The sequence below is a fragment of the Mytilus californianus genome, unplaced genomic scaffold, assembly GCF_021869535.1.
Source record: "Mytilus californianus isolate M0D057914Y unplaced genomic scaffold, xbMytCali1.0.p SCAF_7, whole genome shotgun sequence".
NCBI classification, from domain to species: domain Eukaryota; kingdom Metazoa; phylum Mollusca; class Bivalvia; order Mytilida; family Mytilidae; genus Mytilus; species Mytilus californianus.
The window spans coordinates 31,486,802-31,510,191 of record NW_026262723.1 but is presented as its reverse complement, the minus strand read 5'-3'; the positions used below and the strand labels follow the sequence as shown (position 1 = coordinate 31,510,191).

Below are 23,390 nucleotides of genomic sequence, written 5' to 3'. Positions count from 1 at the left end.
CGCTTAATGCCGTATATTTGAGAGCGAAGTATAGAGGTGTAGAGGTACCGAACACAAAAATGTACAATACATGTACATTGTCGGAAAATATATAATTTATTTGTACGAGCTTTAGAAACTTGTTTTTTTCGTAACCATTCTATTCAAGAAAAGTAAGATAGAGTTTATATCTTTATCTACTGATTCTTTTGATGTCCCAATCTTGGTTTTCTCCACCACACTCGCTAAACTTTGTATTAATCCTGAATTATCTTGTTTACCATGATAATAGAGTAATATATAGTGACTATGCTGCTTATGTAGTAATCTGTATTGATGGATCAGGTAAACTGATCTGGCAATATACACATTATTTATTTAGACCATTTCGAACTCTGTATTGATACTTATGGTAACACTATTGTAGCAGACCGGGGTACTAGTACAATAATAGCAATATCAAAAGAAGGACAAGATAGTAAGGTACTGGTCAGAAAAGAGGATGAATTGAATGATCCTAAGTGTATTTGTTTTAGAATAATGAATCCTACGGTTTTGTTTGTGCCAAAAACTGCAAATACTTGGCAAAATTCAATCTTAGTTATGAGTAGACAAATTCACTGAACATTAGACTAGTGCATGATAATATAATACTTGTCAATAAAGGTACAATGTGCAGTTCGCATGCATTTAAATTATACAGTCCGCCAAAAGTTAAGCACCACCTATTTTTATTGCATCGATTTTTTTTTTTCATTTAAAAAAATTAGTTATTCCTCGAAAAAGAGAAAACATTCTTGTAGCAATTTTGCTAACATATACCACAAACAAACCATAAACTTAAGTTTGGTCACTTATGCAGGTTCTATGCATTTAAATTTTGCGTTCATAGAAATAGTGCAAATTACACAGATCAGAAACGGAATTTAAGTTTCACCGTGATTTAATTTTTATACAACAATTAATCACCCAATATCATTAAAATTCTCTACAAATAATCTTTGGTATGTTCGGCAAATTTAATGTCAATATTTAAGTTAATAGGATGTGTAACCACCTCTCTTCTGGTACAGTTCCATAACACGGCGTCTCATACTCTGTACAAGCCTTCTGAACTTTAGTTGAGGAAATCTACTCCATTCATCAACAATTGCCGCTCTTAAATCGCCAAGATTTTGCAGTGGTGGATCTCTGCGAATGAGATTTCTGCAAATGGCAACCAAGACATATTCGATAGGGTTCATGTCTGGAGATTGTAGGCCAAAAGATAGTGTCAATGGCTTCTTGCTCTTTGTACTCTGTTACAATCCTTGCCCTGTGTGGTCTAGCGTTGTCGTCCATATACAAGGGTCTTGACGCAAGTGGGTGATTATCAAAATTAGGGACTATAATGTTTCTAAGCACCAAATCCCTGTACGTCTGTCCGTTCATGTTACCCTACAGAATATGCATATCCAGCTTACAACGGTATGAGAATCAACCCCATACTGTAACACCACCAGCACCGAATGTAGTCGTTGGGCAAATGTTGTTTTGGTCATAGGCAGTATTCTGCCGTCTACTGGTCGTAACAGAAACCGACTCATCTGACCAATGCATTTTTTGCCAGCTTTTCATGTTCCAGCGTCGATGGTCATTAGCCCATTGAAACCTGATTATACGGTGCCTGGCTGATAGGGCAGGTCTCTTGACAACCGACGTGCTCTTAGGTTGCCTCTATGAAGTCGACGGACCAATGTTCGAACACTAATACGACCACCTGAAGGCCAGGTGTGTCTGAGTTGCGGGGCAGGAGTAAATGGGTTGGCTTAAGCACGACTAATAAGCAGTCTGTCATCACGACGGGTAGTTAAAAGGGGTCTTCCGGACCTTGGTCTATCATTTACAGCTCCTGTGTCAACATGAAGTTGTAAAAGTCTGACAATGACGGTGTGATTAACATTGAAATGATTACCTATGCTCCTAGTGCTCCTACCGGCATTCGACATGCCAATTGCTTGCCAACGTTCAGCCACAGGTAACTTAAGCCTTGCCATATTACAGAATGACTTGATGAAGGTCAAATTTCACCTGTACGCATGACAGTAGGAAGATGCTTTAAAGGTATCAAAACAGTGTATTTGTAAAAGTGCAGATGACCTTTAATAAAAAGCTGCTTGCCGGGTTTATCGGAGTTCAATCTTTTTGATCGTCACGAATTTTCTTAGTGAATGTTAAAGGCAATTCATAACACCAAACATTAATAATTTTTTCGCAATAGTTAAAAAAATATTGCCAGTTAAATTTAGGTGGTGCTTAACTTTTGGCGGACTGTATATCATGCATTAAGAGCAATTCTCTGTAATCACCAAAATATTTCGGCACGCACTAAAAAATATTTGTTTTAAACTTTATTAGTTCAATAGAGCCACATGAGCTTAACAAAAAATATTATTACACTTAGCCCCATATGTTTACCGTTTCCTTGGTAACAGGACTTAAAGTGGCAAGAAAGAGGGAAAATGCAGTGTTTACAAATTATGATCAATTATGTCTAATAAAAAGAAAATAAAATAGATATTCAGACATTTAAAACTTTTTTCAGTTTAAAAAAAAACAAATAAAAATTGTGTTCAACAGTAAACTTTCTTAAAAAAAATCTATATAGCTAAAATAGGGTAAAAAGTGCAATAAAAGGGGGGTTTTAGAGCCTATTTTGATCAGGTGTTGTAAAAAAAGGCAGCCATTTCTTATATTGTTGATTATATGAATAGAGAGAATGGATTAAGGTTATACAAGAAAAGAAAAAAAATCAGTGGGCAAACTTGACTGTGTTGAAATTAATTGACCCTGAAAAGTTGAGTTGTCCTGTATTTACCTAATCAAATTATCTCCCTTTACGGAGTTCTCTTATAGAGAAACAAATTAAAAACAGGAGGGAAAATGTAAACAAATGCAGACAACAATGTTATTTTGCGAATTTCTTCATGTTTTATATTCAAGCATAATGGGAAATGGGTAAATTTTTCACAGTGATGTTAGCCTACACTTATATATATGGTTAAGTTGGTGTGATTTGCTCATATTTTGACTATATTGTCAGAACAATGGAACTGTGTCTGTACTAAGACAGTGTATTTTATAGTTTATTTTGCTTACCGTAACTAACTTTTTTAATGTATTTATTTATATAATCTTCGAACAATTTTTATAAAATGTGTAGCATAAAAGATTTCGTAGGCAATTGTGACAACTGCAGTGACGACAGGTATTTTTGAAAATGCTTCCATTGGAAAAAGAGACCTGTATAAATTTTTGTCAGAAATTTTTTTACTTAAATCTGACATTACATTGTACGTCACAACTGAGGATCTGTGATATTCATAGAAATATTATCATCGAAACAACTAACAAGAGATATAGAAGGAAAAATTGTGGTGTGCCTTCAGTAAATGTCATTTTGAAATATCATAATACTACAAAAGCAGTGGATCGACATGTTACACCCGATATGTTTCAAAGAATTGTTACAAAGACAGGCATTTTCATTCCTATTGGAACATGTAAGTAGATACTATTTACCTAATATCATTTTTCTTTAAAAAAGATACAGTGATAAACCTCTTATAAAAAAGAAATCAAATGCAGCTGTCAGGTACCCCCCCCCCCCCACCCCCTAAAAAAAAAAAACAAACAAACAAAAAAAACCTTAGGGTTACTACTTATCTACCATTTGTCTATGAACCTTAAGCTTATTGTTTTTAGCATGTGACAGCCATATGAACTTCTTTAATACCCCTTTTTTAAACTTTAAAACATAAAATTATGTGAAGTTCTTTGAATCTTGTTTTTGAGAGACAAAAATTATAACATGAATGCTGTTTCACGTTTCCTTTCCTTTACCAGATTTGTAAGGTTTTGTACATGATAATCACATCATTTCATACCGGTCCTTATGAAATAAAAAATGTTGCAGCAACAATGCTGCAATGTTGCGGCTGCTGATCAGGTTGCCAGAAAATTGATGCCGGATAAGTGCTGAATGATGCCGCTAGCATCATTCTGGCTACAGTGCAGCGCTATTTCCTTTCATGACAAAAAGCGCCACAATGTTGCCATAAAGCACACATATAATTTTCTCATTCTTAATCTACTAAAATGATGCCAGAATAGAGCCAGAACATTGAATATGTCATTGATGATGTCACCAGTGTTTGAGCTTTTTACTGTGGTCATGGTGGTGTGTTAGAAGTGGACCATATGTTGCTTGAGCTTATGATTTTAGTGAAGAATTGGGTGTTCTGTTATTTTGAAGACTTGTATGTAAACTTAGATTAACATGATTAATTAAATGCATTATATAAAAGTTCAATCTCTCATTTAATTAAATCAAGGAAATTGTCTTCTTCCTGATAGACCTGGAGAGCATTTTCAAAAAATCCTAATTAACAGGGACGAACTATCATCTAATGGGGCGAATTGGTACCTTCTGAAACATAAGTCATGGTTTCTCTTCCCTTTCTCAATTTAACCCTCGCTAAAATTTTACAGAGTACGGACTAGTTTCTCACCAGTCACACTGACGGAACAGATCCCAGTTTGTTCCCGGTATTTACTGTTAAAGTACGTCACGAGTTTTTGTGCAGTGTCTAAAAATAGTACACGATACATTTATTTATTTATAAAAGGATAGAATTTATTGAATACGACAATTAACAAAATGTAGACATAGTTACAAATTAGAATAAAGATTCGTTCAATTTTTTTGGAATAGATAATTATCATGCGCACTGTGGTAAAATACTATAGTGAAAGTATAGTGAGGGGGGAGGGTTGGACGCCCGCAAACATGGTTAACCCTCGGGGGGGGGGGGGGGGGGGGGGGGGACAAAGTGCCCAAAGAGGGAAATTTTGTGGATAAAAACACAGCCGGGAACACCAAGAAAGATGACAGACGAAGAAGAATTAACAAATAATAAAAATGAGACTCGTATTCCTTATGCAATGTTTACTTAACATATTTTCAAGCTGGAAAAATGTGACCTATTACAGCGGCACGTCCTATCATCTTGTATATACAATACAATACAATATTTATTTTTCCAAATAAAAGGGCCCATTAAGAGCATAACATTAATAACAACATGACATAAACATTATATAAACATATATAGGAAAGAAGTGGTCCCCCCTCCCGAGGTTTAACCCCGCCACATTCTGTATGTGCCTGTTCCAAGTCTAGAGCCTGTAATTAAATGATTGTCGTATGTTGCTGTATATCATATTTGTTTTTCGTTCATGGTTTTGTACATAAATCAGGCCGTTAGTTTTATTGTTTGAATTGTTTTACATGTGTCATTTCGGGGCCTTTTTAGCTGACTTTGCGGTATGGGTTTTTCTCATTCTTGAAGGCCGTACTGTTACCTGTAGTTGTTAACTCCTATGTCATTTGGTTCTGGTGGAGAGTTGTCTTATTGACAATTGTATTGTTTAAAAATGCAAAAAGTAATAATTCCCCTTTTTTGAGCTGCACAAGTAAAAAAAAAAATCTGATTTCTATTTTTGGGACTAATACACTAACGTTAATATATTAGTCCTAGATCTCATTTGATAATTGTTTTCTGCTCATGATTCCATGTCAGAGAAAAAGTATTATCTGGTGGTGTAAGTCATATCTTTCTTCTGGTTGGTCCTTGTGTGCATATATATATGAGGGGGTAATGGGGTTTACAAAATAGAGCAAAAAGTGCAGAATAAAGGGCAACAAATATAAACAGAGACAAATTATTCCATAAAAAATAAAGAATAGAGAATAATGGGGCCCAAAAAATTTAAGAATACAGAAATGAAGGGACTCCCCCCCCCCCCCCCCAATCCAGACCCTAGTATATATATATATGCCAAACCAAGCACCCATGAAGCTTGCATATTCTTCCAAAACTAAACTTTATTGTAACGAGATGTTGAGAGAGCCTTGAAATTAATTCCTTGTAGTTGTCATCAATTTATACAATGTAGAACTATTTTGTTAAATACTGCAAGGTCATCCATTTCATCCATAGAACAGAACTTTCAAACAGCTTTACAATAGCTATGTGGTATGGGTTTTGCTCATTAGTGAAAGCTGTACGATGACCTATAGTTGATAACCTTCTACTTCATTTGATTTCTGGTGGAAAGTTGTCTCATTGGCAATATTATACCACATAATCTTATTTAAATCTTTACAATATATGTTTTAGATACCTCCATGAAAATATTATCTCAATTGAGTGCATATAATTTACAATGATAAGGTTAATGCAAAATGGTAGATTTTTAGAAAGAGTCTTGCGGTCTTATTTTATGGTAAATCATTCCAAATGCAGAATATTGAATTACTTCAAATGGCATTTGGTGTAAATATTATAAGGATGTAATATGCTAGGCACATGTATAGTTACGTATAATTGGTAGCTGGACACGAAGTATTTCCCGCAATAGACCATTATAGCTTTCTTATATAGTCAATAACATTTGGTCAATGCAAATATCAGTTACAGTCTGTACAGAAGGAAGACCAAGGAAGAAAAAGAATATTCCATAATACAAACACAAATTTTTGCAATCATATAAAACTTTATTATAATCAAAGGATGATGAAATTAATCTACAATCCAATCAATCAAGTGTTAAAAAAATTAACAAAAAAATGTATGATGACATTTCTGTAGGTGCTGTTGGGGAGAATATGGTTAATTCGGCTTCAAAATAATTGAAAAATTATACCTGTATATTTTTTTATTAAACATTAAGTAATAAATGATACACACTATTCAATATTTTAAATTCAATGTCTAACAGTTCTTTTTATTTTTGTTGCATTATGCATCCAATTGCTTATAATTCCATTTATTCCCCTTGTTATTGTTTATCACACACAACAAACACATTGACAATCAGTCACCCTGACACCCCAACCTGTCATCCCAACCAGTCATCCTGAAACCCCAACCAGTCACCCTGACATCCAAACCAGTCATCCAGACACCTCAACCAGTCACCCTGACCTCCCAACTAGTCATCCTGACATCCCAACCAGTCACCCTGACATCCCAATCAGTCACCCTGACATCCCAACCTTGACATCCCAACCAGTAACCTTCATACCCCAACCAGTCACCCTGGCATCCCAACTAGTCACCCTGACACCCCAACCAGTCATCCTGATATCCAAAACCAGTCATCCGGACATCCCAACTAGTCACCTTGATATCCCAACCAGTCACTCTGACATCATGACATCTCAACCAGTCACCCTGACATACCAACCAGTCATCTTGACATACCAACTTGTCATCTTGACATACCAACCAGTCATCTTGACATCCCAACCAGTAACCCTGATATGCCAACCAGTCACCCTGATATCCCAACCAGTCAACTAGATACCCTAACCAGTCACTCTGATCTCCCAACTAGTCACCCTGACACCCTAACCAGTCATCCTGATACCCCAACCAGTCACCCTGACATCCCAACCAGTGACCCTGATATCCCAACCAGTTATCCTCACACCCCAACCAGTCACCCTAATATCCCAACCAGTCACCCTGACATCCCAACTAGTCACCCTGACACCCATACCAGTCATCCTGATATCTAAAACCAGTCAACCTGACATCCCAACCAGTCACTCTGACATTATGACATCCCAACCAGTCATCTTGACAAGTCATCTTGACAAGTCACCCTGACACCCCAACCAGTCACCCTGACATCCCAACCAGTCACCCCCACATACCAATTAGTCATCTTGACATACCAACCAGTCATGTTGACATCCCAACCAGTAACCCTGATATGCCAACCAGTCACTCTGAAATACCAATCAGTCAACTAGATACCCCAACCAGTCACCCTGATATCCCAACTAGTCACCCTGACACCCTAACCAGTCACTCTAATATCCCAACCAGTCACCCTGACACCCCAACCAGTCATCCTGATATCCAAAACCAGTCATCCGGACATCCCAACTAGTCACCCTGACACCCCAACCAGTCACTCTGACATTATGACATCCCAACCAGTCACCCTGCCATACCAACTAGTCATCTTGACATCCCAACCAGTCACCTCCACATACCAACTAGTCATCTTGACATACCAACCAGTCACCCTGATATGCCAACCAGTCACCCTTATATCCCAACCAGTCAACTAGATACCCCAACCAGTCACCCTGATATCTTAACTAGTCAACCATACACCCTAACCAGTCATCCTGATACCCCAACCAGTCACCCTGACATCCAAACCAGTGACCCTGATATCCCAACCAGTCATCCTGACATCCCAACCAGTCATCCTGATATCCAAAACCAGTCATCCTGATACCCCAACCAGTCACCCTGACATCCAAACCAGTGACCCTGATATCCCAACCAGTCATCCTGACATCCCAACCAGTCATCCTGATATCCAAAACCAGTCATCCTGATACCCCAACCAGTCACCCTGACATCCAAACCAGTGACCCTGATATCCCAACCAGTCATTCTGACACCCCAACCAGTCACCCAGGTACTCCAACCAGTCACCCTGAAATCCGAACCAGTCATCCTGACACCCCAACCAGTGACCCTGACATCCCAACCAGTCATCCTGACACCCCAACCATTCACCCAGATACTCCAACCAGTCACCCTGAAATCCGAATCAGTCATCCTGACACTCCAACCAGTCACCCTGACATCCCAACTTGTCATCCTGACATCCCAACCAGCCACCCTGACATCCCAACTAGTCATCCTGACATCCCAACCAATCATCTTAACATCCCAACCAGTAACCCTGATACCCCAACCAGTCACCCTAATATCCCAACCAGTCACCCTGACATCCCAACAAGTCACCCTGACACCCCAACCAGTCACCCTGATATCCAAAACTAGTCACCCTGACACCCCAACCAGTCATCCTGATTTCCCAAACTAGTCACCCTGACACCCCAACCAGTCACTCTGACATCCTTATATCTCAACCAGTCACCCAGACATACCAACCAGCCATTCACCCCCACATACCAACCAGTCATCTTTAAAACCCAACCAGTAACCCTGATATGCCAACCAGTCACCCTGATATCCCAACCAGTCAACTAGATACCCCAACCAGTCACCCTGATATCCCAACTAGTCACCCTGACACCCCAACCAGTCATCCTGACACCCCAATCAGTCATCCGGACATCCCAACCAGTCACCCTGACATCCCAACCAGTCACCCTGACATCCCAACCAGTCATCCTGACATCCCAACCAGTCACCCTGACATCCCAACCAGTCACCCTGACATCCCAATCAGTCACCCTGACATCCCAACCAGTCACCCTGACATCCCAACCAGTCACCCTGACATCCCAACCAGTCACCCTGACACCCAACCAGTCACCCTGACATCCCAACCAGTCACCCTGACATCCCAACTAGTCATCCTGACATCCAAACCAGTCACCCTGACATCCCAACCAGTCACCCTGACATCCCAACCAGTCACCCTGACATCCCAACTAGTCATCCTGACATCCCAACTAGTCATCCTGACATCCCAACCAGTCACCCTGATAACCCAACCAGTCATCCTAACGTCCCAACAAGTTATCCTGACATCCCAACCAGTCACCCTGATAACCCAACCACTCATCCTGACATCCCAACCAGTCATCCTGACATCCCAACCAGTCACTCTGACATCCCAACCAGTCATCCTGACGTCCCAACAAGTTATCCTGACATCTGAACCAGTCACTCTGACATCCCAACCAGTCATCCTGACGTCCAAACCAGTCATCCTGACATCCCAACCAGTCACCCTGACATCCTTACCAGTCATCCTGACACCCCTACCTGTCATACTGACATCTGAACCAGCCACCCTGACATCCCAACTAGTCATCCTGACATCCCAACCAATCATCTTAACATCCCAACCAGTAACCCTGATACCCCAACCAGTCACCCTAATATCCCAACCAGTCACCCTGAAATCCCAACAAGTCACCCTGACACCCCAACCAGTCACCCTGATATCCAAAACTAGTCACCCTGACACCCCAACCAGTCATCCTGATATCTAAAACTAGTCACCCTGACACCCCAACCAGTCACTCTGACATCCTTATATCCCAACCAGTCACCCAGACATACCAACCAGCCATTCACCCCTACATACCAACCAGTCATCTTTAAATCCCAACCAGTAACCCTGATATGCCAACCAGTCACCCTGATATCCCAACCAGTCAACTAGATACCCCAACCAGTCACCCTGATATCCCAACTAGTCACCCTGACACCCCAACCAGTCATCCTGACACCCCAACCAGTCATCCTGACATCCCAACCAGTCACCCTGACATCCCAATCAGTCACCCTGACATCCCAACCAGTCACCTTGACATCCCAACTAGTCACCCTGACACCCCAACAAAAGATCCTGATATCCAAAACCAGTCATCCGGACATCCCAACTAGTCACCCTGACATTCCAACCAGTCACTCTGACATCATGACATCCCAACCAGTCATCTTGACATCCCAACCAGTCACCCCCACATACCAACTAGTCATCTTGACATATCAACGAGTCATCTTGACATTCCAACCAGTAACCCTGATATGCCAACCAGTCACCCTGATATCCCAACTAGTTACCCTGACACCCAAACCAGTCATCCTGACATCCCAACCAGTCATCCCGACATCCCAACCAGTCACCCTGACATCCCAATCACTCACCCTGACATCCCAACCAGTCACCTTGACATCCCAACCAGTAACCCTGATACTCCTACCAGTCATCCTAATATGCCAACCAGTCACCCTGACATCCCAACTAGTCACCCTGACACCCCAACAAGACATCCTGATATCCAAAACCAGTCATCTGGACATCCCAACTAGTCACCCTGACATCCCAACCAGTCACTCTGACATCATGACATCCCAACCAGTCATCTTGACATCCCAACCAGTCACCCCCACATACCAACTAGTCATCTTGACATATCAACGAGTCATCTTGACATCCCAACCAGTAACCCTGATATGCCAACCAGTCACCCTGATATCCCAACTAGTTACCCTGACACCCCAACCAGTCATCCTGACATCCCAACTAGTCATCCAGACATCCCAACCAGTCACCCTGACATCCCAATCACTCACCCTGACATCCCAACCAGTCACCTTGACATCCCAACCAGTAACCCTGATACTCCTACCAGTCATTCTTATATGCCAACCAGTCACCCTGACATCCCAACTAGTCACCCTGACACCCGAACCAGTCATCCTGATATCCAAAACCAGTCACCCGGACATCCTAACTAGTCACCCTGACATCCCAACCAGTCACTCTGACATCATGACATCCCAACCAGTCACCCTGACATACCAACCAGTCATCTTGACATCCCTACCAGTCACCCCCACATACCAACTAGTCATCTTGACATATCAACCAGTCATCTTGACATCCCAACCAGTAACCCTGATATGCCAACCAGTCACCCTGATATCCCAACCAGTCATCCTGATATCCCAACTAGTTACCCTGACACCCCAACCAGTCATCCTGATACCCCAACCAGTCACCCTGACATCCCAACTAGTCACCCTGACATTCCAACCAGTCACACTGACATCCCAATCAGTCACCCTGACATCCCAACCAGTCACCTTGACATCCCAAGCAGTCACCCTGATACCCCAACCAGTCACCCTAATATCCCAACCAGTCATCCTGACATCCCAACTAGTCACCCTGACATCCCAACCAGTCATCCTGACACCCCAACCAGTCACCCTGACATTACAACCAGTCACCCTGACATACCAACCAGTCATCTTGACATACAAACCAGTCATCTTGACATCCCATCCAGTCACCCTGACATCCCAACCAGTCACTCTGACATACCAACCAGTCTCTCTGACATCCCAACCAGTCACCCCGACATACCAACCAGTCATCTTGACATACAAACCAGTCATCTTGACATCCCATCCAGTCACCCTGACATCCCAACCAGTCACTCTGACATACCAACCAGTCATCCTGACATCCCAACCAGTCACCGTGATACCGCAACCAGTCACCCTGATATCCTAACCAGTCATCCTGACATCCCATACAGTCATCCTGACATCCCATACAGTCACCCTGATACCCCAACCAATCACCCTGACATTGGTTTTATGTTGATAGTCCTAAAGATAAAGTTTTACTACAAGTATCACATAAACTTAAAATTATCAATGATCCATGAAAATGGGGTCAAGGTCATATAAACCAAGCCAGACAGACATGTACACTTTAAAATCATTCAATACACCAAACATAGTTGAACTATTGCTTATAGTATACAAGAAAAAGACCAAACCATGAAAAATTAACATTGACCAATGGACCATGAAAATCAGGTCAAGGACAAAATACACCTGCCAGACAGACATGTACACCTTACAATCATTCCATACACCAAATATAGTATTAGAAAAACAGACCAAAACACAAATTCTTAACATTGACCAATGAACCATGAGAATTAGGCCAAGGACAAATGACACCTGCCAGACAGACATGTACACTTTACAATCATTCCATACATTAAAAATAGTTGACCTATTGCTTATAGTATTAGAAAAACAGACCAAAACACAAAAATTTAACATTGACCAATGAACCGTGAAAATAAGGTCAAGGTCTGATGAAACCTGCCAGACTGACATGTACCACTTACAATCATTCCATACACCCCATATAGCTGACCTACTGCTTATAGTATTTGAGAAACGAACATAATCACGTAACTTTAACCTTGATCACTGATCCATGAAATGAGGTTGAGGTCAGGTGAACCCTATCTGACGGACATGTAGACTTTGCAAGGAACCCATATACCAAATATAGTTATCCTATTACTCATAATAAGTGAGAAATTCACATAACAAATAAACTATATTTTTTTTCAAGCAGTCGCTGAACCATGAAAATGAGGTCAAGGACAAAGGACATATGACAGACGGAAACTTCGTAACATAAGGTATCTGCATACAAAGTATGAAGCATCCAGGTCTTCTACCTTCTGAAATATAAAGCTTTATACAAATAGTTTACGCTGCTACCGCCACTGGATAGTAATACCTATGTCTCACTCTGCGACTTTTGTCGCAGAGGAAACAAAAATCTTTGTTCAATTAATAGTTGATTTTCTGTTTTTTCAGCTTTCTACATTCTGTTGTCAAATTTGTTTCAGTTTCTTGGCACAATTCATTGGTCTTGTCGTATTGTGAATTATGTGTGGCCATATAAATCATCACTATCATTTCCTTGACCAGTACGTGGAGAAGATATTGGGGACCCAATCTGAAATAAAACTTCTTTCAGTAAAATTGTTTACTTTTAAATTTTTATTTGAAGATTAAACATTCCCTTTTCAAGGTAACAATTAGAGAACCAAGTTCAATACTTTGTTTTCTTTATGTTAAGTAGGTGAACAATCATAATAAGCTTTACACAATATGGTGAAGATCATTTTTTAATATCCCCATTTGAAAAGCAATACAAGAAATTTCTCATGATTTTTTTTTCAAAGTCTGTATTAACTATAATTTTTCAAAGTATTCAAGCATGAAGGAATTGATAACACAAAAATTGTTTAAAAGTAATAAAATCCGAATGGAAGAACTATTGAATAATTTACATCTTAATTTTAATAATTAGTAAAACAAAAAAAAATACCAAAACAGCCCGATTCAACTGGATTTATTTGTATTTTTATCCATCTGATGAGTTAAGCCTCTTTCAACTGAATTTCATAGTTCGTTCTTATGTTGTACTGTTACACCACTGTCCTGGTTAGGGGAGGGTTGGGATCCCACTAACATGTTTAACCCCGCCACATTCTGTATGTATGTGCCTGTCCCAAGTCAGGAGCCTGTAATTCAGTGGTTGTCGTTTGTTTATGTGTTACATATTTGTTTTTCGTTCATTTTTTGTACATAAATTAGGCTGTTAGTTTTCTCGTTTAAATTGTTTTACATTATCATTTCGGGGCCTTTTATAGCTGACTGTGGGGTATGGGCTTTGCTCATTGTTGAAGGCTGTACAGTGACCTAGAGTTGTTAATTTCTGTGTCATTTGGTCTCTTGTGGAGAGAGTTGTCTCATTGGCAATCATACCACATCTTCTTTTTTATATTATAAAACAATTCAATTAGATTATTGTGTTATGTTTTACCTGTACACTTTAAATCTTTTTTCTAATTGCCCATTCTTCATTCCCAATATCATCTCTGTGCCTCGATTAGTGTATGGATGTCTACATAAGAAGAAAAATTGTACATGATCAGGATGATTTCGTTGTAATTCCCAATTTCAAAAGTAAATATTTTGTTTATTAAAACAAGAGGCTCTCAAGAGCCTGAATCGCTCACCTGTTATTTTTGCTTTTTTCCCATATGTTCCATTTTAGCCATAGTGTATATGTTTCTTGAGGTACAAGTAAATGAAATACAAAATTTATACTAGATTCATTTGAGTTAAAAAACATAAAACAACTTGTGTAAAATTGTTCTTAAAGGGCAATAACTCCTTAAGGGGTCAAGTTACAATTTTGGTCATATTAAACTTTTTTGTAGATCATATTGCTGAACATTTTTGCTGTTTACAGTTTATCTTTATCTTCAATAATATTCAAGATAATAACCAAAAACTGCAAAATTTCCTTAAAACAACCAATTTAGTGGCAGCAACCCAACAATGGGTTGTTCGGTGTGTCTGAAAATTTCTGGGCTGATAGATCTTGACCTTTTGAACATTTTTACCCAATGTCAGATTTGCTCTAAATGCTTTAGTTTCTGAGATATAAGCAAAAAACTGCATTTCACCCCTATGTTCTATTTTTAGCCATGGCGGCCATGTTTGTTGATGGATCAAAATTTCGGATACAATTCATAAACTAGATTCTTAAAGGAACATTCATTCAAAGTTAAGAAGTATTAGGCACAATAGTTTCAGAAGAGAAGATTTTTAAATGTCAGCAAACTTGCTGAACACATTGCGTAAAATTGTCGGCAATAACTCCTTAAGAGGTCAACTGATAAATTTGGTCATTTAACTTTTCTGTAGATCTTACTTTGCTGAAAATTATTGCTGTTTATAGTTTATATCTATCTATAATAATATTCAAGATAATAACAAAAAACTGCAAAATTTCCTCAAAACTACCAATTTAGTGGCAGCAACCCAACAATGGGTTCTTCGATTTGTCTGAAAATTTCAGGGCTGATAGATCTTGACCAATTGAACAATTTTACATCATGTCAGATTTGCTCTTAAAGCTTTAGTTTTAGAGATATAAGCCAAAAATAGCATTTGACCCCTATGTTCTATTTTTAGCCATGGTGGCCATGTTTGTCGATGGATTAAAACTTCGGATACAATTTATAAACTAGATATCCTAAGGAACATTTAGATGAAGTTTGAAGGTATTTGGCCCAGTAGTTTCAGAGGAGAAGATTTTTAAATGTTAGCAAACTTGATGAACAAATTGTGTAAAATTGTCTTTAAAGGGCAATAACTCCTTAAGTGGTCAATTGACAATTTTTGTCATATAAACTTTTTTGTAAATCTTACTTTGCTGAACATTATTGCTGTTTACAGTTTATATCTATCTATAATAATATTCAAGATAATAACAAAAAACTGCAAAATTTCCTCAAAACTACCAATTTAGTGACAGCAACCCAACAATGAGTTGTTTGATTCGTCTGAAAATTTCAATGCTGATAGATTTTGACCAATTGAACAATTTTACCCCATGTCAGATTTGCTCTAAAAGCTTTAGTTTTTGAGATATAAGCAAAAACTGCATTTGACCCCTATGTTCTATTTTTAGCCATGGCGGCCATGTTTGTCGATGGATCAAAACTTCGGATACAATTTATAAACTAGATACCCTAAGGAACATTAAGTTAAAGTTTGAAGGTATTTGGTGCAGTAGTTTCAAAGGAGAAGATTTTTGAAATAGTTTACGACGACAACGACAACAGACGACGACGGACGCCAAGTGATGGCATAAGCTCACATAAGGCCCTTCGGGTCCCGGTGAGCTAAAAATAACAAATGTTTTAATTATTCCAAATTTTGTGACAGGTTATCAATCTCGATAATAGGAACTTTCTATCTTAAACTTTATTCAAATGAAACTTTTGACTGAAATCAAAATGATTAATCTCACATTTTTGTAAAAAAAATTCCAAAAACCAATAATTGTTGAATGTACTAATTTCGAATTTTGCTGTACTTATTTGTCTGCTAGTTTTTGGAAATTACTTATTGTAAAACCTTAAAGTGCTGTTCCAGAAAAAAATATCTTACATCTGTGACACTATTGCATAAATGAATTTCTGCTGTTGTTTAAAAAATATATAAAATATTTAATTGTAAAATAAAAAAGACAGATAGGATAAACGAACCATCACTGACAAGAAGTCAATTATGTCTACAATTAATTATAAATCTCAACATATCAAGTCAAAAAAAAGTATCTTGAATATAAGTTTCTTTCTATCATTTAACTTACTTTGGATCCCGTCCTGTATTATATAGGAGATCTGTAGACAACTTTTCATGCACATACTCCATGGCCTAGAAATACATACAGCATACAATTAACCCTAAATTATTAGTTTAAAATGAAATGAAGAAAAGGTTTAAATTGCAAATTTTCTGTGTTGCATACTTGGAATGAAAAATAACAGTTCATTATTATACAATTTAATACTCAAAATTTAATGTGTAGAGTAATAAATCACAAGTCAATACTTACCAAAAGAAAGTCAAGGAGAAAAATGAAGACTTCTCTTGATGAAATTGAAAATATAAGGGTGTGTAGATGAGATGTTATTCTGCTCTTGCAGTCATTTTTGTATGCCTTATTTGGTTATTTTTTACTATGGTTTCATATATTATTATATTGCCATTTAATTTTATTTCTGCAGAAGTGTACACTGGAAATATACAAATATTAAGTTAAAAATATCATAGTTTTTCCTAAAATTTCACAAACCCTATGCTTTATCACACTCAATCCAAATCCAACTGTCACTCTTTCCCTGTTTTGCACTTTCAGTGGATTGGCAACAAATTCATGATGTCTAACATGGTCAGCAAGGTCACTGAAAGAAAAGTAATAGTGCATGTATTGAAAGATTTCACTAACGTAAATCCCATTAGACTGCTCCATGAAGCACATCTTGATACAAATACAACATGTTAAACTTTATAACATAGGACAAATTTGGACTCTTATAGATAAAAAAATAAGCTCTTGGCATGTTCTCGCCGCTATTACAAATGACTGATACAGTAGCATAATTGGTGTCTAACTTGTATCAGATGTACTTCTAAAACAGTATTTCTCTAGATTGTGAGCTGTTACTTGAAATAAACCTTAATGTTATTTGAGAAACATAATCTAAACATGATAATTTAATACCACATGAGAAATGTGGTTTCCAACTCATTGTAGGGCAAGATTAAAAAAAAAATATTCCTCTTTTGCTTGTTGTGGCACCACCAACAACAGGTAGCAGTAAATTTTTGCAACCACAATTTTTGTAAAAGTTTTAAGAATACAATTATTGAGTACATGCGAGTACATGCGCAATCAGAAACGATTCATCAACACATTGAATATGCAAAAATAACACTTGACAATTATAAAATGACCATTTTTGCGGTAGTTCTTTAGTTTGTTATAATGCATAAGCATTGTATTGTAATAGTTCTACAATATATATTTATCATAAGTTTAATACAGCTATTTCTTATTTACAGACGGGTAACATTGTAATGGCGATCCATGTATACAAGATACCAAGGAATATTTTGCATTTCTACTACTGTAAGGATCCAGAAATATCAAATTTCACATAAGATAGTCAGAATTTTGATAGGCATTTGCTTAAATCAACCTGAATGCTACAATAGACTGCACTGGCAACTTAACAGCGAATTCGATTTAATGTTTCTCAGATGCCAGATTAATAATGATCTTGAAAAAGTAGTTATATTTTGAATACTGTTAATTGTGGTTGAAACTGAATCAAATTATGTAATAAATTCTCTGGGTTTTTTCATCATGAAACTCTTGACTGGTTCATATAAATATCTGTAAGTACTGCGGTAGTCATTAAATAAAAGTTTAAATTTACCAAGTGCTTTCTTGACAGTTAACTATTTCATACAGTTTTTCTTTACAGGTCAGATACTGAAAACATACAATATATCAAATATTAATTATCATACAATATATCAAATATTAATTATCTTCAAATACATACTTTGAAATACATATGAGAGACTTCTAGGTGCCCAAATTGCTCACCTGGTGGCAAAAAGCTGCATTTTCTTTGTCTTATAATTTTCTAAAAATATATGTTAAAATGCCTTTTTAGGGACAGTAACTCCAATAAGAGGCATTGAAGGATGTCAGTCCACTTAATACTTTTGTAGATCTTTACCTGCTGATCATTTTTGCAATTGAAAGTTTTACTCTATATCTTATGATTAAAGACGATGACAGCACCAAGTGTTGACAGTTGCTCACCTCAGGATTAGGTCAGGTGATCAGCTGGAAAGTGTCATTTTATCATCTTTTAAAAAGCTAATTGCACATAGACTGGGTCACTAGATATCAAATATGGTATTAAATACTATGTACTAAGGGATGGTTATTCAATCTTTTTCATTACAAGGAAAATCTGCAATATTGTCAATTGTACATAATTTGTTGAAATTAAAGCAATTGCTGCCTAGTTAATGTTTTTGTGACTTTTATTTTTCATCCACATGTAAAAGAATTAAAACCTGAGAGGAGTCTTATCTAGTGAGAAGTAATGATGTTTTAATTTTATATCAATAAAAGACTTATCCAGCAGAAAGTAATTTTTACAATGTTTTACATTTCCCAGGGGGACTACACGTTTACCCGGCTGAAGGTGGAGGCAAATATTTTTTTCGTGGAAATGTATAACTGCCGAAAAAATCATAACAGATTATCCCCTTGTAGAGTGTCTATTACTGGGCAATAATTTACATGACAATCCATGCACCTTGCTTCATTATCTTTATTGCTTCTATTTTATTTTAAGTATATCATAATTGGTTTAAATTTAACCATTCAGTGAGTTGATGATTTCAACTTTCCTGACGCAAGTGTTCTACCGAATTATAGTTTTTTTTTATAATAAGAATCATTCATTCATACATACCAATTAAAGATTTGCAGATGGGACCGCCTTCTGATATTTTCATGAAATGCACGTTAACTGTCGATTAACCTGGGAACTGGCTAACGCTAACCACTGTCATTACTAATGACATAATCGCGTAAAAATATTAATGCAACAGATTTTCAAAATAAAGAAATTAATTTTCAGTTAAAAGTTTCATGAAGTCATCGCAATTGCTTTAAAAAACTACATACATGAACCTGACATGTCTCCACTGACATCTTTCTATCATCCTTGTCATCTTCATAGTAATCATCTTCAACATCATCAATATCATTATGTTGAGACGGACCTACTTCTTGCGTTATTGCCACCTCTTGCATGTTATCTACAGACAAATAATACAGATACTAAATTCGAACACACAAACCAAGTCATTAATCTAAAAAAATACAAACACAATGATAAATCTAAGTCATAAACTCACTACATTTGTTGATTTAACTGAATTAAACATATTGATTTTCATATACAGTCAAACCTGTATATACATGTAAATGTTAAATACAAAGGGATGTACGAAAACTTATGTTTTGAAGAGAGGTTCCCTTGAAAATGAGTTTAGAATTACTTAGCAATAAACTAAAATAGGAAATTGACCTTACAAGGCTATGCAGGTTAAAAGAATTAATCTACTGCAGACAAAACTAGTTTATCTGATCCTTACCACTGCTTTCAACTAGGTATTGGCCTATCTCTATTCGCAAAGTCTGTAGTTTTTTCTTTGTTGAGTTGAAGCGGAAGTCCTCTACTCCTTTCAGTATAAGCTCTGCAAACTGAGAATTGCCTTTTTCATTTAGTTATGGTTAATGGACAATAACTTTGCCTGCTCATACTACTTTACAATTTAAATAACATAAGATGACCATTTTTCAACATTTATCAATACAAAAATAATGGCGAGAATGTTTAATGACTTTGACCACTGATTAAGAGTCTATGTAAGGTTGGAGTCAATCTAATGTTTGTCCCAGGAAGTTGGTCATATTTCATACAAAAGGTTGATTTGACAATAGTGAGATGCAAATTTAGTGAATACTGGTAGTCCCAATAACATGCAGACATGAACAATGCAGAATAATCTAAAAAAAGGTTTTGACGAAAAACTTCAATACATCATATCATATTTCCACAATATATCATATCATATAACCATTCTTTGGTAATAAATTCCTGCATATTGTCTTTGACGGACATTTACTTTCAAACTGGTTAACAGATTTATTGATTTAAAGATTTTCCGAGTAAGGGGTTAGGTAAAAATGTTAAATTTGACAAAACTAATTTATACCTTCAATACAAAAACTCCACAAGAGTTTGAGTCCATCTGTTTATGATGTCGCCTCGATGAGATGGTCCATTCTTCACTGATGTAGGTACCAATTCCTTTTATGTATCTGTCACTCAAAAATTGTCTATATAAAACATGAAATGAAAATAAAAGTTTGCAATTTTGCAATTTTTACAGGTATTTTTTTTTTACATTTCTCAATATAAAGGACCCATGGTTATCTTATCTCCAGCATTATTTTTATATTATAGGGTTATTGCACGAATATTGGGAAATATTGTCCCCAGTAAAATGTAACATTGTTCAAGCTTGCAATATCAAATCCAATACTGGATAATAATATTGCATTCTAAATTTTGATTACCCCGGTATGTTCTGTGGGGAATATTGTGATACTATACAATAAAAGGGTTATTTTACTAATATTGTAGAATAAAGTATTGCACTAGCTTGTGAGTTCGATATGACATTCTACAAGGTACAATATCTGTGCAATAACACTTATGCTGTAAAACAAAGCATACAAAACGACATAACCATCTAGAAGTTCTAACTATGATGATGTCACAATTTGTAGGCAATATTGCAGTGAATATATCAGCCAATATTGTACACTAAAATTTTATTATATTCTGTAGTATTTTTGTTGCTATACACTATATAAATAGTTATTGTATAGCAATTCAATATTTGCTACAGGAAGTAACCACAAATTATCATGCAATAAATATAGTTTGATAATAGTGTCAAATTAGTTATGTCATCAATGACAAAAAATGCATTTTAAGCATGTGTTGAAGCATTGCTTTACAGTAAAAGGGTCATTGCATGAATATTGCAAGCTCATGCAATATGAAATTCTACTCTGGTAAATATTCAACAATATTCATGCAATAGCCCTATAATATGAATTAAACAAAAAAACTCTGCATTATCAGTTTATTCAGGAATTATTGTATACATTCATTATACATGTTATATTCATTATTGTGATTGAAAAAATTACGGACCAAAATGTGACATTTATTTATGTGATTTATTTGGAGTCTATGTGCACACCAATCATCATGGTCATGCTGATAAAATAGCTTATGAGTTCTTATAACATCACAACAATTTCTGAATTTACAGTATATTGGTACAATCATAAAAATATTTGTAAGACACATTGAAGGAAAGTAAAGGACTCATTTAGATGTTATACCCAGTATATGACTTCACATTGGCTTTGACAATGCATGCTACACAGCGTTAATTAATTTTGTGTTGTAGCTTAGTGTTTTCTTAGGAAATGTTTAAAATTTCTGATTATGGAAATATTGTGCTTATTTATAGTTTTATTTATGATTATTTTTAATTTCTCTGTGTTTATTAAATGAACAGTAATACTTACAACCACTTTTGCAAATATATGTCTTTCATTTCTCTACATTCACCCATAGGGTTGAGGTAAATGAGTTCAAGTCTCTTTGGAAAGATGACCATTAGAGACCAATGACATCCTGCTTCATGCAAAGCTCCAATTATGATGTCATATTCCTCAATATCAACCTGCAATTCACAATAGTAATTTTAGGGAATACATTAGCTCAGAATAGGACAAGCATGTGCAGGGACAATGCTCAAAATATAAAAATTCCTCTTAATAATAATATGTTTAATTAATTATTGACTGTGTCTGAGGACAACAGCTGCTTTGTTTGACTTAACGACAGAACTGAGCTTTTTCCCATAGTTTATTTGTTATACCCGAAACCAATGTAAACCTGTCTAAGTTGTTTACATGCCATAGCCAGTGATGTAAAGTCAATAAAAATCTAGCTTCCCAGCAATATTTCCACAGAAAAATCTTGTATAAGGTATAACCATTAGTAATAATTCAGTTTTATGTTTGGTTTGTGTATTGGTTGAAGAAGAATACATCAACCCAGAGGATTTGATTAAAAATTATTCACAACTTAGAATTAAAGTCATTATTGATTTACACTAAATGCGATTATGTGGCTGACTCATGCGTTTGAGAAATAATTAACAAAATACCAACTATCGGTAAAATGCTTACCCCTTCTAGAAAAGAGTGCAATGGAAATGGGTCATCTAGAGTTAAGCCACAAAATATTGACGTCATTACTTCACATGACAAGAAATGTACAGTTCCATTCTAAAAAGATAAAAATAAAAAAAATGATCATATAATAAACAAAGATGAAACTTAATGAAACATCAACAAAACTAAAACCAGATTTTCTGCTTTTCAATTCTGAGAGACAGGAGAAACCAAGGTTGATGATTCTTTAATATCTTGATGGATTCATGAATTATTTTATATTTAAAGCAAATGATTTAAGAATCAGAGTTTAAAAACAGTAGACAATAGTGTAAATTTGAAATTTTTAATCATCGAAAAGGATGTCAAATTAATAGCTGGAAATAATTAATTTGAAGTAAAACCTAGAAAACATTACCTGACATTCTTTGCATTTCAAGGAAATGTAAGCATTCATTACCTGCAATGGAAGGCGTATCAATTGAGTTCAAGTGCATTGTCAAACAAATTTGTTATTCTATTAAATGTGTTATGCAAAAAAGTAACAGTTTTTATACGACTGCAAAAAAATTTTGTATATTGGTATGACGTTGGCGTCGTCGTCAACCGGCGTCGTTGTTGTCCAAAGACACATTAGTTTTCGCACTCTAACTTTAGTTTAAGCGAATGGATCTCAATGAAATTTTACCATAAGATTCAATACCACAAAAGGAAGGTGGGGATTGATTTTGGGGGTTATGGTACCAACA

General features: G+C 36.5%; 1 protein-coding gene and 1 long non-coding RNA gene across 2 annotated transcripts; both read right to left on the bottom strand.

Annotated features, from left to right (window-relative positions):
• Positions 1–12,412: 12,412 nt before the first annotated feature.
• On the bottom strand, positions 12,413–20,071 carry LOC127709384 (uncharacterized). The gene is made up of 7 exons (XM_052214890.1): positions 19,971–20,071; positions 19,498–19,631; positions 18,224–18,279; positions 17,077–17,185; positions 16,591–16,655; positions 14,245–14,325; positions 12,413–13,371 (listed from the first exon to the last, which is right to left on the bottom strand). The coding sequence occupies exons 2-7, from the start codon at positions 19,624–19,626 to the stop codon at positions 13,203–13,205; spliced, it is 609 nt and encodes a 202-aa protein (XP_052070850.1). The 5' UTR covers positions 19,627–19,631; positions 19,971–20,071; the 3' UTR covers positions 12,413–13,202.
• Positions 20,072–20,600: 529 nt separating this feature from the next.
• Positions 20,601–22,757, bottom strand: LOC127709388 (uncharacterized). Its single transcript, XR_007985625.1, has 3 exons — positions 22,657–22,757; positions 21,988–22,145; positions 20,601–20,718 (listed from the first exon to the last, which is right to left on the bottom strand). It is a non-coding gene; the product is annotated as an uncharacterized LOC127709388 (long non-coding RNA).
• Positions 22,758–23,390: the final 633 nt, after the last annotated feature.

Bases quoted from the DNA above. Each gene is read 5' to 3' on its own strand.
- LOC127709384 (XM_052214890.1), bottom strand. From the start codon at position 19,626: ATGCAAGAGGTGGCAATAACGCAAGAAGTAGGTCCGTCTCAACATAAT. The intron at 18,280-19,497 runs GTATGTAGTTTT...GTATGTTTTCAG, and splicing joins TGGAGACATGTCAGGTTCAT to TATCTGACCTGTAAAGAAAA. The intron at 16,656-17,076 runs GTTTGTGAAATT...ATGTATTTCTAG, and splicing joins TGAGTGTGATAAAGCATAGG to GCCATGGAGTATGTGCATGA.